We start from the raw sequence: 18225 nt of genomic DNA on the forward strand, positions 1-18225 counted from the left end.
TCCTCAGATTTGTCACCTACAAAAGCCATCTTTCGGAATCTACCTAACATTCTCAGCCGTGAAGATTGAAGCAAAGAATCCATTTAGTTTCTCCGCAATGACTTTATCATCTTTAAGCGCTCCTTTTGTATTTCGATCGTCAAGGGGTCCCACTGGTTGTTTAGCAGGCTTCCTGCTTCTAATGTACTTAAAAACATTTTGTTATTACCTTTGGAGTTTTTGGCTAGCCGTTCTTCAAACTCCTCTTTAGCTTTTCTTATTACACTCTTGCACTTAATTTGGCAGTGTTTATGCTCCTTTCTATTTGCCTCACTAGGATTTGACTTCCACTTTTTAAAGGAAGTCTTTTTAAGGCAGGTCCATAGCTCTCAGTCAAGGGCTTGAGCCATTTCTAAAAATCTATCTCCTTGCTTTGTCTCAGGAATCCATCCTTCACACCAAGAAGAGTGGGCAGAACCAAGAGTTCCCACCTATCTGTTTTAGATCTCTTTAGAAATTTTCCATCTTAGATAAGTATGCTTTTTCATTTGATCATATATTTTACCTAGTTTCCTTATTCTTTTACTGAGCCAAAGAGCTTGTTACAGAGCATAATGTGCCTCACAGAATAATTTTAGCTCCCATGGCCATCCAGAATGTGATTGACTGGCAGAGAAGGGGAAGCCAAAGAGGAGGTAGGTGTCTGTCATGGAAGGTGGTGTAAGTTTGTCTGAAGGGTCGGGTTTCCTATTTCTGCCTACAGACACCCTAAAAACTATTACTATGGAATCTAATTCCACTGGGAGGATTTGCAAGGAGCAATTGATTCTTTCTTTCTCCCCACCCTCCCTTTATTTTTCTGCCTGTGTTGTGTTCACCTCCCTGTGACTGCTGAGACCTTGACCCTCTCTCCAGGGCAGCTCCAAGATAGTTATCTCTTTGAGGGTGTCTTCATTTAGACCCTTAGGATAGTGATGTGATTGGGGCTTGCTCTCCAATTAAGACACCTCTCGAGCAAGATGAAAAGGGAATATAGCCACACTTCACTTTTTATTTCTCTCACCCTGCCTATAGCTTCTAAAAATCTGTATAATTTAACCCAAATCATGTCTTTTATATGTTACATTCTGGGTAGCCAGGAGCCCATTATGTTTAATATAGTTAAAGTTGTTCTGCTTTTCTGTGGAAGCTGTCATCTGGGAACAGGATACATGGGAGTAGGCTTTATAGAAGGTTTAGCTTGTTGATTGATGGCTTTCTGCTGTCTTAATCTCTCCAAGTAGAAAGGGCAACCCAGATGTTAAAAGCTGTTAGATAGATTGTCCTGTAGAAAATAAATGCATGGCTAAGCAAAATTTTCACTCTCTGCCTCCCTCTGCAATTCAGTCAATCAGTAAGAAAGAAGCAGTCTGGCTAATTATCCCCTTGCTGTTAATTTCTTGACTGCAAGCATACTAATTTTTTTCTCAGACATAAAATCCTACCCCTTACAGTGATGTTAATCAAAGGTTGTGTTGATGCTTTTCTATACTTTGGAGAAAAGCCATGTTTAGCTGAATTACTTAAGCTTGGGGAAATTTGTTTTTTCAACTAAGAGAGCAATCAAGTTATTTAAATTTTGCACTCGTTTACCAAAAAAAAAACAAAAAAGCCTTTGTTTTTATAACAAACAAGTCTTGGTCTCAGACTTGGTGAATGTATAATCCTGAATGAAATTATTTTCCTTATTAGATGAATTTGAGTTTGTTATTTCAAAAGTTAATGTACTTTACTCTTCTTACTGATAGAAGAACACAACAGAGTGTTGAAGAGAGAGAAAAAAAATTCACCTACTAGTTTCATCTGCCTGAAGTATAGCGGTGACACATCCATAGGTTCCTGTGGTATGTAGTCTGTGTTTATGGCAAGTTTGTGTTTTATTTTCATAGTATAATAGAAGCCATGGGCACGGTCTGTAAAGTTCTGCATATTTATTCTGGCATTATGGCATATGATTATTATGGCCACAGAATATCCTGACTACTTTTTACTATAATGTGGGTTTTGAACCTATTTTAGTAGTTTTTCACTACTTTTAGCTTTTGATATCCTGACTACTATTTCACTATAACGTGGGTTTTGAACCTAGGAGTCATAAACAAGGGTTCACAACCATTTCCCTTTCTTCCTAGTTAATGGGAGTGAGCACCCGTAATGTTTTGTGTTGTAACAAGGGGTCACAATACAGATATGGAAAGATAGAGACCCATTGCACCTTAAATGTTTTTTAGTCTTAGTTCGAACTCTTATGTCTTTGTTTTGATGTGATTTTTTTAATGTAAAGAATTTTTAAACACTTATGGATCCTGAATATATGTCTCACTATGACTACTGGTATATGGAGCATCTCTTGGGAGTTCTGTACTTCTCTCTAGTTCTTTATGTATTTTCAGAATATTCTGCCATTATTTAAAGTCTTTGAGATAAGATTTCACTGTTATGCAGATGACACCAAAATATATTTGTATTTTATGTCTGATTCTGATATGCAGGTTTGCTTTGCTTTTTAAGTATCAGAGGGGTAGCCGTAGTCTGGATCTTCATCTGATGAAGTGGGTATTCACCCATGAAAGCTCATGCTCCAAAACGTCTGTTAGTCTATAAGGTGCCACAGGATTCTCTGCTGCTTTTTAAGTATCAGAGGGGTAGCCGTAGTCTGGATCTTCATCTGATGAAGTGGGTATTCACCCATGAAAGCTCATGCTCCAAAACGTCTGTTAGTCTATAAGGTGCCACAGGATTCTTTGCTGCTTTTGCTTTTTAAGTTGATCTACTGAAATTCAGTATTCGACAGCAACAAGTGGTCATTATCTTTAATATAATTCAGATCATTCTGCTGTTAATTTGGTCCAAAGCACTAGTATAAGGTACCTTGGGCCTTCTTTTCTAGAAAGCTTTGATGTTTTAGACTGACCTTTTACTCTATCTAACTACAGTATTTTGTTTTGAGTTTTCAATAACAGAGCCTGGATAGAGCATTTGTTTTCTGTAAATGACATAAAAACTTTTTTCATGCTTTAAATACAAACACATTGACTGTTTTTATTTATAAAGTATTGTATGTTGGCCTTCCTCCTGTTTCTGTACATATTTTCTCCACTGTGCCCAGAATGCAGCCATTAGGTTTCTTGTGTGAGTCAAATTTGCTTTTCATATTAGGCTTGTACCACAATCCCTATATTCAGAGGCGTAGCCGTATTAGTCTGGATCTGTAAAAGCAGCAAAGAGTCCTGTGGCACCTTATAGACTAACAGATGTTTTGGAGCATGAGCTTTCGTGGGTGAATACTCACTTTGTCGGATGCATGTCATGAATCCCTATATTGTGTACATGCTCCAAAATGGGTTAGTTTTAAATTTCTAAGAAGTCCTGCATGTGTTAGCACAATTTTCTCTGAGTCTTTTGCTCCCTGCCTCAGTCAGGAGTGGCTGAAGTAGGTTCTTGAAGGGAGAAAAAAGAGCTCATAATTTTGATGATTGTCACCAGGTGCGGTTAGGTGTTTTAGGATCAAATAGATAAAGTGTTTAAAAAAAAAAAAACTTGGTGTTTCCTGCTTTCACACTGTTGTTTATTCTATTGTACATCTTGGTTTCTCTTTTTCTCCAACTTTTTGAGGGTCTCTTGCTCGGTCTAAATTTTCCAAATTTCTTATGACTAATATATATACAAAAAATAGTGCCTTAATTAAAGATTTCTCTTCTTTGATCTCTCCTTTTCTTTGAGTTGGAGACTTATCTGATGTAGCATCTGTATTTGTTATAGTGAACTTGGTGTTTCATTGAAGAGGCCTATGAGGTACCAGTTCTCATCTCTCCTGTTTCCATTAAGATTTGTTTGACTAGAGTAGGTCTATTGCAATCTCCTGAGCCAAAAATGAGGGTTCCGTCTAAATGGGTTGTGGAAGGTGATGATGATTTTTGCACACTTTGAACAAATACTTCTGACTAAATATTTAGTCTTTTGTAGGTGCTGCCCAGTTTAATAGGGTTCCTATCTGGCACTGTCCAAGCTTCTTTCATGTAGAGCAGGGTGGGCAAATTTTTTGACCTGATGGCCACATCTGGGTATGGAAATTGTATGGTGGGCCATGAATGCTCATGAAATTGGGGTTGGGATGTGGGAGGGGGTGAGGGCTCCGGCTGGGGTTGCGGGCTTTGGGGTGGGGCCAGAAATGAGCAGTTCAGGTTGTGGGAGGGGGCTCCAGGCTGAGGAAGATGGTTGAGATGCAGGAGTGGGTGAGGTGAGGCTCTGGCTGGAGGTGCAGGCTCTGAGGTGGGGCCAGGGATGAAGGGTTTGGGCTGCAGGAGGTGGCTGGGGATGAGCAGAGGGTTCAGAGTATGGGAGGGGGCTCCAGGCTGTGAGGCAGGTTATTGCGGTGTTAGAGGGGGTACAAGCTCTGGGCTGGGGGTGCATGTTCCAGAGTAGAGCCAGAAATGAGGGGTTATGGGTATGGAAAGGGGTACGGACTAGGGCAGAGATGTGGGGCGCAGGAGGAGGAGGTCAGGTGGCGCTTACCTCAAGCAGCTCCCAGAAGCAGCAGCATATCCCCCCTCCGGTTCTTACGTGGAGGTGCGGTGCTGGCCAATGGGAGCTGCAGAGCACGATACCTGCGGACGTGTAGGAGCTGGTGGGGGGACGTGTTGCTGCTTCTAGGAGCCGCGTGGAGCCACAGCACACATGGAGTCTTATTGGAAACCTGCACCCACTTCTAAAGGCTCCTCCCTCAGCCTAGCGGGAGGGACTACTGGACCCAGGGACCAAATGAGCACAGGGGACAACAAATGAAAAAACAGATATCGAGGTGAAGGTCATAGGTTCAAAACGAGGTACTGGATGGGGACACCAAGCAGAGAACCCCAGACAGCACCCACTGTTCCCTGAAGGTGTCAAGGGAACCAGCAGACGGTGCCCAGTAGAACTCTGCCCAGATGCACAAAACTAGGGAGGAACGGAAATACGCCTCACAGTTGCAGAGCACCCCTTCGTCCAGCATCCTCCTCCTGGTAGTGTAGATGGAGAGTTTGCCAGGGCCAGGAGGAGGTTGACTAGGAGATCTCGCGACTTCGTGGGGCCACAGATGGGGTGTGTGAAAAGGAACAGATGCGGGGAAAAGTGCAGCCAGAACCGCAACAAGAGGTTCGGGAGGAGCCAGAATAGGGGCTGCAACCTGGCGCATTCGAGATAGGCATGTGCCAGGTTCTCCCTCACGCTGCAAAAGGGGCAGGTACACACGGAGTGGGGCAAGCCCCTGACCCTGCTCCCTGGTGGGTCTGAGGGGCTTGATGCAGCCCACGGGCCATAGTTTTCTCACCCCAATTTAGAGTGTACCTGCTTTTCCTTCCGGTGCATCTTTCCTTTAGTTGACAGGATCACTACTTGGATCCTATCAGTCTAGACAAGTGGATCACAGACTGTAACGTTACAATGATATTCCATTGATCCAATTATTCTAGAGTCTTAGCTTTTTATAAGAAAACATACAGCAGGTGTCCTTGCAAGAGACCCCCGTTTAAAGGAGCTGCTGTAATTAAAGCCTGTAGCTTTGTTACTATGGAAACGTAGCACACGTAAATACGAAATGCAAGTTTCAGTAGTGTTGACTCTTTCATAATCTGCATTCACCAGATTTAGGTGATGCTTCATTTGTTACGCAGTAAAACTGCCTTCCTGCTGAAGTAGCTGAAAGTACTTTTCTTAGAGATGTGACTTATTTAAAAACCCTGAGACTGAATTCCTGAAGCATAAAAAAAAAAAGCACTGTCTGCAACGTGTTCCTGAAGTTTTGTGAGGTCGATGCACTGTCCAAATGCAGTCTACTATGAGCACAGTTTTAATTGTATAGTATAATTATTCTATGGGCATTGTTTTTATGGAATGTAGATACTTAGCACAGGGGAAAAAGACAATGTAAATCGATGACAGTAATTTGAACCCAGCATTGTTTGGTTCCAGTATAATTATGGCCAAATACAAAACTTTACCATTGGGATGTAATTTTATTTGCTTGAATACAAAAGGCCTGCTCATTCTTGCAAACTTAATATTTTAATTTTCCTGAATATGATAGGACTGAACATCAGTCTGAAAATTTGCATGTTGGCTGAAAGGATTCAACTAAAAGTGTTACTGTTACCTTAACAGAAATCTGCCAAGGCTTTGGTCAGCACTTTTGCCTCTCCAGCAGCGTTATTGATTTTTGACTTGCCAGACTCCTTCCTGTGGCATCATAGCATTTTAATACTTTAGATCCTACAAAAAACTTGACAATGATTAAGCTGCTGGTGTGCTGAGACCACAACCTATCATGCTGACCAATACTGTCCCATTGTTTCCTTGTACTGCCCTTATCTAGATCCATTTGTTCTACATTTTCTTATACTTACTCTTTTGGGGCAGGAACTGTCTTTCTTCTATGATTGTACCGCCCCTAGCACAATGGGGTCCTGGGCCATGACTGGGGCTCCTATGCTCCATACAAATAATAAATAATAATAGTAAATACCCAAAGTTAGAATTGGGGTAAACTTTTAGTATTTTCAGAGTAAAATCTTACAGGATTACTTTAAAATTACATTAAAATCTGTTTTCTTGCATATGAATATGGTGAAGCCCCAGATGTCTGAATCATTAATACAGATGTTATAAAGCCATCAGAGTATTGTTTGTAGTTCTGCCTCATTTACATGGGTATTTTTACTGTACATTTTTAATAATAAAAACAGAAGCCGTACCTGCTGAGTCAGATTGACAGGCAGTGTAGGCAGTGGGAACTGACATGGAGCACTGCGCTTGTTCTATAGCACCAGATGTTTGAAATGAAAAATATGATGAGATTAAATATGGAACAGTTTCTGCCATCTCTAATTATCTAATCATACTATTACCTACTTGAAACAGCTTTCAAAGTCACCAAATTAGATACTGTATTTACTGCTAGCATGATATTGGACTGAACATTGCACTGGGAATCGGGTGTGACAGATAATGCAATCCCATGCAGTATATAGATGGACCATATTGTGTTTAGTTTATAAATGGTTTGTGTCACTGTGGGTCAGATATTGTATACAACTCTGGAGGGAGGATTACTGCAGCTTCTCTAAAACCCAAAACCAATGGCGGATGAGGTACCACACACTCAGGAGGCTCACACATACTGGTTCAAACTGGGTTTTCCAGAGACCAACAGAGAGAAAGGGGTTTTGATATAAAAAGGCTGTGTTTAAACTGACTCAGGGACTTCTTTCTGATCCAGCAAATGAACAGTTCCTTCTGTCCAAAGGGGGCCCCAACCCTTTCAGAAGGATTGGGAAGACTTTGGCCTATTGTAGCCCTATAAGACTAATGGTGACCTCTGGTAAGCTTTTAGTGTACTTTTATATTTTTTAAAATGTTTTCTCTATAATGCTTTTACCATAAGAATAAAGGTCCTTGCCTAGAAAGAACTGTGTGGCAACTTGTAACTGCTGGCAGTACACTGTTCACAGCCCTTGGAGAGAAAGCAAAGCACAGGCACCTATGTAACACCGACAGACCCCCGTTGGCAGCGGGCGAGATCGGACCTCTGGAGCTAAATGCATGAGCCTCTACTGCATGAGATAAAAGCCAACTGGCTATTTGCTAAGGCTGTAGAGTAGACTCATTAATCTCTCTCTAATTGGTCTCAGTGCCACTAGATGGGACAAAGCACTACACACAGGAGGTATGTGGGTTACACTGACCTTTAGGCAGACTGGCTTGCTGGTGGTATCACAGTGTAAGGCAGGGACCTGTGCAGCCTGTAAAGCCCCCAATCAAAAGGGAGTGGAATAAGAGACAGGTGATGGCTGGAGACCTGACTAGGCACTCCTGGAGTGGACCCACAGAGTAGGGGGATACAGGTGTGGTTACCCTGAAACTATGACACCAGGAATTTATCATTTTTAATCATGGCTCTGCTGTAGTTTGAGGCAAGTGATTTAACCTATCCCTGTTTCCTCATCTACACAATACAGGGGTGGTGCTTACCTGCGCCCTTTGGCTGGTATGAAGGTTAGTTTGAAAATGTAAAATTCTATGTAATTTTGGAGAATACATATAATATTACTTAACTACCTCATACTCAACTAGCATGGTGATGGGTGCAGTACAAGAACCAGGACAGAGGAGAATTCAGAAATCTTTAAAGTACGTTTTGACTCTTATAACATATATATTGTCCTTAGAGTATCCTGTGACCCAACATGTTGATGAATGAGGCGCTGTGATTTGTTCATGTAGTTATTATTTCATCTAGCTATCTCTTGGGCTGTGTTAGAGCATCACCCTGCCACAACAGATTTCCTCTATCTGGCTGCAGTAGGATGCCCTGTATTTAGGCATGGCTGGGTTAAGTAAAGCCTGCATAGTAACTCCTACACCTTCCCTACCCAGAGCTGCTGGGGAAAGAGGGTATGGCTTGGGCATCTCTACCTCAGCAAGTAGAATAGCACCTTAGGGCTATTGGCAGCCAGCCCAATTTAGAGAAGCCCTGAGGCTGTGGGAACAGGCCAGCATAGAACAGCCCTGGAACAAGGGGGAACAGAGCTGGTTATTTTTTCAGTATCAGTTTGGTTTCATAGCTTTCAATTGGATATTGTTTGATTGGTTTTATGTACATTATATTTAATGAGAAAATGTCCATTCCAAAATAAATTGTTTTATCAATTAGTTATATAGCAATGAAAGCTGGATCATCTGTCTTGGAGAGAAGCTGATGATGCAGGGAGACTACTGAGTACAGCAAGGGAGCAACAGTGGCAGTCACTGAGAGGGAACTCATTTGGTCTTTCCTTTTGTTGAAAGAAAAGGTGCGGAGTAGCGCATGTAACTGGAAACTCTGGGATGTGAAAATTTTAAGAGGAACCGAGAATGTAAAACAGTAAATGTTTAAAAATATATTTGTATTTTGGGACCAGGGAAAAATACATTGTTCCGTTTAAAAAATGATAAATAATTATTAAGAACTAATCCTCCAATAATTTCTTAATGTGAGATTTTGAACCTGGCTAGTTTAAATTCTTCCAGGCATTCATTTAGAAATACATAGTCGTCTTTAAACTGTGAAGCAATAGTCTGTTCTTTGTCATGCATGAAAGGGAGAGGACACTAATATGAGGGAGGGTGCAGCTATTGCTGTGAGCCTTGTTCACTTCATGTTTTATAGTATTGCTCCAGGAAAAAAGGTGAAAATCATGGCATTTGAATCTCTACCTCCCTTCCCCGCCCAAAAGAAAAACCCAAACCCACCCAAACAGACAACATTTTAAGCCAATGCAGGAATTTGAGAAGGTTCACTGAGAATTGTAGTTACATCAGTAAATCAGAACCAAAAGATCTATAAGACCAAGTTTAGACAACAACAAAAAAGAGCTTGCTATATATTTTTTGTACAGTTGGATATCCAGTCACAGGCTGTTCCCAAAGGGACAAGGCATTTTATTATACAGACAAGGGCATCACCTGTGCTATTCTGCTGTCTCACAAAAATCGCAGGAGACTTATTTGCTGGTGAATTATATGTGTTGAAAGACAAAGTTGGAAAACTTTTGCTTCCCCCCCCCCCCCCCCACACACACCTTTTTTTCTCTTGTTTGCAGTTTTCTTTAGCTGATGCTATAATTCTAGGAGACATCTCAGGAGCTGTACATAGTCATGCTGGATATAGGATATTGAATATTGGTTTTCACTAGCCATGCAGGGAGTGGATCCTTTCAACTCTGGGAAACAGCTCTCTCTTGGAGCCTCCAGTTGCAAACGAACGTAATATTTAAGAAAGCAAGAAGGATCTGCTACCTCTTCTGATTCAGCTGCCATGAGATCAGAGATAATATACTGTTGTTTATTAGATTGCTCCTATCTGCAGAAACTGAAACCAGTTTGAAGGCAGTGCCACTTAGTGAGGTAGCCTCCATAACTAGAATGGTCCCTCTATTGGGGACTTCAGAGAAAACAGGGTGAATGAGAAAAAAGATCTTTTAGTCTCCACCACAGATCACAACTTCCTGAGGTTGTAATGGATTCAATACCAGTCTCTTGCCATCAGTACTCCTGCCTCATTCACTCTTGTTCCATCTGTCAGCCATGCTATCCGTCAATAACCCATGGTGACCCAAGAGGAGGATGCGTAGGCAGTGGATGTGCACAAGAACAGTCTTAGACAACAAGTAGTTGTAACGTATTACAAGCCTGTCAACTCACTGATCCAGTGTCTGGATACTGTTCTCTGCTCAAAAGTTCTGGAACCCAACAGAATCCATGAGTCCCCAGGGGTGGAACATCAAAGCGAGTCCATCACCCTATTAGAAAGGTGGAACAAGACCCAGACCTCACCATGAATGAGATGATCAGACTGTGGCAAGGCATACTTAACATCTGTGCTGCAGATCAGATCCATGTGTGTGTCATGGTTATCACCAGAGCTATGAGATCTCATGCTATTGTACTGGAGTTACCCATGAGTCATGGTGACTTCAGCATCATAAGAACACCATTATATTATTCCTAAAAGTACTGTCATCTGTATGTCATTCTTCAGAGTTCCAATGGAATATCATTACCAGAAGCACCCCCTGGTGCTCAGGTGTGTCTTCATATGTGTAACTTGAGTAAATAATGTTTATCTATGACCTGACCTTAAACTTTTTGTAAAACAAATGTTTTTGTGATAGTTCTGAATAGCACAGTGGAAACCCTACATACACTGACACACTTAAGAGCTTTCTTGCTTTACTTTTTTTATTCAATTCTGTGTGCTGATGCTTTTTTTTTTTTTTTTGTAAAGCCTCCTCATATATTAAGAATTCTTTTTACATATGAACAGCCATACTGGGTCAGACTAAACATCCATCTAGCTCAGTATCTTGTCTTTCAACAGTGGCCAATGCCAGGTGCTTAAGGGGGAATGAATAGAACAGGTAATCATCAAGTGATCCATCCCCTGTCACTTTATTCTGAGCTTCTGGCAAACAGAGACTAGGGACACTGTCCCTGCCCATCATGGCTAATAGCCATTGACGGACCTATCCTCCATGAACTTATCTATTTCTTTTTTGAACCCTGTTATAGTCTTGGCCTTCACAATATCCTCTGGCAAAGAGTTTCACAGGATGACTGTGTGTTGCATGAAGAAATACATCCTTTTGTTTGTTTTTAAACCTGCTGTCTATTAATTTCATTTGGTGATCTCCTAGTTCTTGTGTTATGAGAGAGAGTCAATAACACCTCCTTATTTACTTTCTTCACACCAATAATGATTTTATAGACCTCTATCATATCCCCCCTTAGTCATTCCTTTTCCAAGCTGAGAAGTCCTCGTCTTATAAATCTCTCCTCATATGGAAGCTGTTCTATACCCCTAATCATTTTTGTGGCCCTTTTCTGTACCTTTTTTAATTCCAATATATCTTTTTTGAGATGGGGCATCCAGATCTGCATGCAGTATTCAAGATGTGGGCATACCATGGATTTATATAGAGGCAATATAATATTTTCTGTCATCTTATCTATCCCTTTCCTAATGATTCCCAACATTCTGTTAGCTTTTGTGACTGCCACTGCATATTGAGTGGATGTTTTCAGAGAACTAGCTACAATAACTCCAAGATATCTTTCTTGAGAGGTAACAGCTAATCTGGATCCCATCATTTTGTATGTATAGTTGGGATTATGTTTTCCAATGTACATTACTTTGCATTTATCAACATTGAATTTCATCTGCCATTTTGTTGCCCAGTCACCCAGTTTTTATCAGCCTCTCTCCCAAAGGCTGATAATGTCATCTTTTGCCTTATCAAGTATCTCACTGGTATATTCATCATGTGATGCTGGACTGAGTTCTGTAAAGGAGTGCAGTACAAGTCACTTACGTTTTTAATAAGCTCCAGTGAGATACTTCACCTGTCTCTTTTTTTTAACACAGAAATCATGACGTCTGGTGTCAAGACACTGATTATGGAGCCAATGTTGTTGAAGTAACCAGATTGGTCCAGTGTCATTTCCTGAGCTGTGATGACTGAGATTTTTCCTGCTTATTATATGTTTGGGTATTGAAAGAATAGGAATGGTGTTGATTTGTAATTAATAGTTGGGAGTCAGAAAATATCTGCTTATAAATGACTTCACTACTCATCCTCCACTGCCGCTTTTGTGCTACTGCTCTCTGTTAATGTTCCATAGAAATCTCTGGAATGTTAGAACATGCTATAAATCTCATAATAAGCAAGGACTAAATATTAGCTTTGACTGACATTTAAGTGTCCTAGCTAGGTGTAAATTCTTTCTGTGTGAGTGTGCTATATGTTTAACGTCATTAGATGTAAAAGCAAATGTATTGATTGTGTAGTGTCAATAGTTATGCACAATTTATAATCAGTTTACGCCATACCTTTTTCCTGGTCTTTCACTATGTTTTGAATCAAATATATAATATTGGGTAGAATGAGTTAACTTCAGTGTGCAGTAATCCACTAATTAAAAACATACAGGCACAATGTGGCATGTGGACATTGTTTTGTTAATGGGATGCCACAGACTGAGCAGCTATTGAGGTTGCTAAAGAAACACATTTCTTCGTGTATTGGAGTACACATTTGATTAATTAGCCTCATAACCTCAATTTACAATGGAATATATTTTTGTTAGTAAAACTAATTGTTCTGTTTTAATCTAAAATAGTATAACATGCCCTTGCTGTTAACCCACAATCCTCTTGGATGCAAAGCTATACAATAATTGGAATTGTATTACATTACAGCTATTACATAGCAATAAAATGTTTCTATTGTAATACAAAATTAATGTTATGGATTTGTTTCATTTTAACCCTTTTATGATGGATTACTGGAAAAAAAAAGTATATCCGTTAAGCTAATTAGGGCATTTTTAATATATACTTCTACCCCGATATAACGCAACCCGATATAACATGAATTTGATTATAACGCGGTAAAGCAGTGCTCCGGGGGGATTGGGGGCTGCACACTCGGGCGGATCAAAGCAAGTTCGATATAACGCAGTTTCGCCTATAACGCAGTAAGATTTTTTTTGGCTCCCCAGGACAGCGTTATTTGGGGGTAGAGGTGTATTTTGATAAACTGGAGCAATTTAAACTGTTCTAATCAGTGTTTTCATATTGCTCATTTGTAACACAGCGTGAATAACTTTAATTTTCTTGTATATTGCAGAAAAATGACCTTTCATTAAAGAGCATAAGAATAAGTCACCTTACTGTAAAAAATCAAGACTACAAAACTAGTCTAACTGATGAAGAAACAAAACCTACACCATATGTTGTACAATGGATACTACAAATGATGAGATGGTTTCAGTAGAGCAGACTTCCTCCTTGAATCCTCTGTGTTTTGAATGTGGCCAGCAACACTGGACAAGGGAGAATCATTTGTACAACTATCAGAATGAAGTGGATGATGACTTGGTCTGCCATATTTGCCTTCAGCCTTTGTTGCAGCCATTAGACACACCTTGTGGACACACGTTCTGCTACAAGTGCCTAAGGAACTTTTTGCAGGAGAAGGATTTCTGTCCATTGGATCGAAAAAAGCTCCATTTTAAACTCTGCAAAAAATCCAGTATTCTCGTGCATAAACTGTTAGACAAATTGTTTGTTTTGTGTCCCTTTTCTTCAGAATGTCAGGAGGTAATGCAACGATGTGAGCTGGAAGCACATCTCAAAAACAGGTGAGCAATGGAGGGGATTGTCTAGTACAGCTTGTTGTATTGTTAGGATAGTTTTAGTAGCAGTCTAAACTGTGTGGATTTTATACAGTCAAATTTTGTCAAATATTCAGTATAGAAGATGTTTATTGACAAATCTATTCCTGGAACAAGTCAGTCACAACTTACTTAACTGTGTTTTTATTCTGTTTGTTTGTTTTTGAGGAGTAGCAGATGCACTTATAAAAGGTTTGATTTTTTTCTGCATGTTTCATCCTGTGAGTTTTGGAGCATCGTCAACTCCCAGTGAATAGGAATAAGACACTTAGCACTTTACAGGATTGAGTCCCTTATGAGCAGACAAGGTGGATTGTTCTATATAACCTGGGAGGCGTAATTTCTGGAGTATCTTCCTTGGTTTTGCTCTGTGGTCTGTCTCCAGACCTGAAAGGAGCTGAGCTGCAGTGAACTGTGCTATAATGTGGTTATAGGATGAGGGGTAAAAATGGCTGCTATAGAGCAACTGAAAGGGATTATTTGAGGACTTGGTGGCCCACAAAGAATGGAGGTGAAAACCTTAAAAACTTCACCAGATTGCTTGAATATATACTGTACTTGGTACCCTGGTGAAGTGATGGCCTCTGAGATTTCTTTGTAAGATATTATTCAAAGGTTTAGGGCAGGGGTCGGCAACCTCTGGCACGCGGCTCACCAGGATAAGCACCTTGGCAGGCTGGGCCAGTTTGTTTACCTGCCACACCAGCAGGTTCAGCCCATCGCAGCTTCCACTGGCCACGGTTCGCTGTCCCAGGCCAATGGAGGTGGCAGGAAGCCATGGCCAGCACATCCCTCGGCCCATAGTGCTTCTCGCCACCCCCATTGGCCTGAGGCGGTGAACCACAGCCAGTGGGAGCCACGGTCGGCTGAACCTGCCAACGCGGCAGGTAAACAAACTGGCCCAGCCTGCCAGGGTACTTACCCTGGCGAGCCGCATGCCAGAGGTTGCCGATCCCTGGTTTAGGGCCTTCTGCTACACAAATTAAAATAAACCTGGTAATTTTATATTTCTTTCCCCTCTTACTTCCCAATATCTTGAAATATTGAAAGGAGAGCAAGATAAAGGGGGAAAAAATACAAGCAACCAAATTAGAGAAGATGAAGTTATGTAACTTGACCCCCCAATATCTACTGTATGCACAATTAAGGAAGGTACTGTCTAGTAGTACTGTGGTGTTGTGTTGTCTAGGTAGTATTTCACTCTTAAATGTAAACTGTCATTTTCTGTAATAAGAATGTTAACATTCTTTGTCTCATTGGGTGGCCTTTCATTGTTTTTGTTTTTCTAAACAATATTTCAGGCTATTTTCAGTAAATATTTAGAGGGTTTTATTATTACTCTTATTTCATGAACTGAAATGGGGCCAAGCAGAGTCAAATTTGAGTCATGGACAAAAATGTGGGCATCCCATCACATTTGGTGTGAGGAACTGAAGTATAACAGTGATAACGAGTTAGTGTGTTGGAAAGGTTTGTTAATATGTAACCCCACATTTTAAAGGTCTTAAAATTAAAATAGGAGAGGAATATGGTCAAACATTAAGTGAAGAGAGGGAGGTGATGTATAAAACAGAAATACGGAATGCATCTGATGCCAGGATTTATTTTTTCCACCCATAGATATTATTTCATTCGAGCCTCTTTACACATGCATCGTGTTTTATATTTTAAACAATGTATTACATATACTATTGAAAGTGGAGGTTTCCATAAAGTTCTATCTCTGCCTTTCTTTGGAAAAAGGTCCAACTCCCTCCCTCAGTGAAATAACAATTTTAATTTGCATTCAGCTTTCTGACAGCAACTTTCACTGTTTTTCTTCATTCACGGCAGGATCACATCTAACCTACATGATGGTGAAAAAAAATCTGATTTGGCTAACTGTATATATTAAATACCTTTTTTTAAAAAAAAAAAACAGAGAAAGTAACAAGATTCATCCCGAACATTAAGTTCAAATGATATTTCACTGTTGTTGTCCTCAACCTTCCTAGCTCTCTTCCATTTATTTGTCATTTCTTTCTCAATTGAGTGAAATTTAGATTGTCAGTTCCTCATGGCAGGGACTTGTCACTTTGGTGTAAAACACCATGCATACACACTTCAGCAATATATAAAATCATTGCGTGTCTAATGCACAACTCATATAAGGAGGTCTAATTTTAACTGAATCATTATTCCCATCAATCAGTCTGTAACAACATTTCAGTTGCTGTGTACTATGCATATGGAATTCCCTTTCTGTTGACATGTGCTACTGATAACCTTCCTTCACGCATTTTTTATACCTGATAAAGTTGTTTTTCAATATAGCTTATTTGTAAACATTGGAATACCTTTACATAAAATACCTCTACTGGCATAAAAGGTGCAATAAATGCGTAGCTTGAGTTTGATTTAATATGGATTGGTGAATTCAATTAAATACTACTACTGATTATTAAATGTTAGATAAATGTACAATTCAATACTGTTGTAATCTCTGTCATAGATATTACAAACCAGCTTCAGTGAGCACTCGGATGAACATGCCTGCTTTTCTAAGAAATGAACTATACTTGGTTAGTCTCACTGTTAATAACATTCAAACTCAGAATTAAAATTTCCAGTGTAATAATAATTGGCTTCATTTAAGCAGAAAAGCTGCAAGAAATTTCATAATATCCACCAGTCAACTCCAGAGTGTGTGGTAAATGCAAACCATTCTATCAAGGATATTAGAAGCATGAGGCACAAATTTGATGATTTTATGGTCAGTAATCACCCCAAGTTACCTCATTGCCTATTTAGAATCCCCTTGATTTATCAGTTTTTCAGGTTGATCAAATTTGCTTGGGAACCACAGCCCCTTAGAGTCAGCCCTTGTACTTTATTTCCTGAGCATGTAGTATTTAGAAATCTTGTTAATGTTTAATAACTAACCATGGTATTGGTACCTACTTTATCAAAGATCATTAACTGACACAGGTCCAAGAAAATCTTACTTAACTTCTGCAATATTTGATTTAAATTCAACTTACCGAGTCTTCAGATCTAATCAAATTCCATTCTAGAAAGCTAAAGCTTTGATCTAGCACAAAGCGCTTTTGGTTCACATGAAGATTAAGGCCCTGTTTTAGGGGGGTTTATTATTATTATTTTTATTTAAGCTGAGCCACAACTTGCCATCCAGTATTAAAAAGTGTAGCCACTTCAGAAGGTACCACAACATCCCTCCATATCCCCCATTACTGAACATTAAGTGCTTCCTTTAAAAGGAATTTTTTGTGGAAAGATCAATTTAAACCTTTTATAAAAGCGTCATTTGCTGGAGAAGAACCTTTTGAGTTGCTCAGTGGCTGGAAACCAGCATATTTAATGTGTAGATTCATACATGACTATAGCAAGATTTACAGAAAAAATCATTGCAATAAATGCAAAACCTGTTATTCAAAAGTAAGGAAAATCCAAAGGATTGGAGTTTGAAAGTTCCTTGCTTAACACATATTCTCACCTAGATTACAAGCTGTGTTCCCATCAACAGGATGCCCCGGTGAAAGCCTAGCTCATTGCCATGCTCGGTTGCTAGGAAGGAGGAAAGTGCTGGGATTCCTACCAGGATGCTGTCCCTGGCCCTTGATTTGGGGGCTCATCTTTCATATCTGCCTCTAGCTACTAAGTGTCGTCTGCATTTGAAGCTTTTCTAGCCTTCCAAAACTCCAGTTGCTGGAAGGTGAAGGAGCTTTCTGTGGCTTTTCCCACTCTTGACCTTCCTAATTACTGAGAGAAGGGGATCCTTATCGCTGCTCTCACCCCTCCTCCAGCTTCCAAGCTTGCACAAGAAAGGGTGGAGGGAAGAGAGACCTCCACAATATAACCCCTCCTCCCAAAGTTTTTTTGGGTCCTCCCCCCCGCACTCCCAAAGCAAATAGATACCGCCAATGCATGGGTTTGCTGCTGACCTGCCACTCCTAGTCCTGGTAGGTCATGATATGTTACATCTTACACACGTGGCACCCTGATCTAAGGAAAATCTATTTTAGATCATTTTGGAGATTTTTTTTAAAATGTTAATACCACCTCTTCTATTATTCATAAGTAAGATGGCCTGATTTTACAGATAGTATAACATGAAAAATAATGCCAGTAAAATGCATTTTATATTCTGAAGTTCTGATCATGTAGCTTGTTGTGTGAAGATAGATCCCTGTGCCCTCACGGAGACCCACTGACTTCAGCATGACTCCGCCTGAGCACTGCAGGCTACCCATATACAAAAGATTTCAAGATTGGGGCCACAAAATAGCTTTTCTCCAAAATACTTTGACCTATTTTGTTTATTCCAAGTATGTGGTATGGTCTGGAATTTGTATTGGCCACTTGTCTGGAATGGTCTGCGTAACTTGCACATGGCTTCAATATTTGAATAATGCACACATACTGTGCATGATAAATCCGTTTATCTAGATAATAAGATTC

At 40.1% G+C, this 18225-nt stretch overlaps 1 protein-coding gene across 8 annotated transcripts in view; it reads left to right on the forward strand.

The window, feature by feature from the left end:
• The window catches only part of LNX2 (ligand of numb-protein X 2), a 96117-nt gene that overhangs the window by 50747 nt on the left and 27145 nt on the right, over nt 1-18225 (forward strand). For 7 of the 8 annotated variants that reach the window (XM_032765292.2, XM_032765293.2, XM_075061653.1 and 4 more), the window contains one exon: nt 13221-13734. In XM_032765292.2, the coding sequence (XP_032621183.1) occupies nt 13334-13734 (401 nt within the window). In that variant the 5' untranslated portion in view covers nt 13221-13333. Of the gene's footprint in view, nt 1-1841; nt 1863-13220; nt 13735-18225 lie in introns of those variants that run through there. The other variant, XM_032765290.2, reaches the window with a different exon arrangement.

This window comes from Chelonoidis abingdonii, chromosome 1, assembly GCF_003597395.2.
Source record: "Chelonoidis abingdonii isolate Lonesome George chromosome 1, CheloAbing_2.0, whole genome shotgun sequence".
NCBI lineage: Eukaryota > Metazoa > Chordata > Testudines > Testudinidae > Chelonoidis > Chelonoidis abingdonii.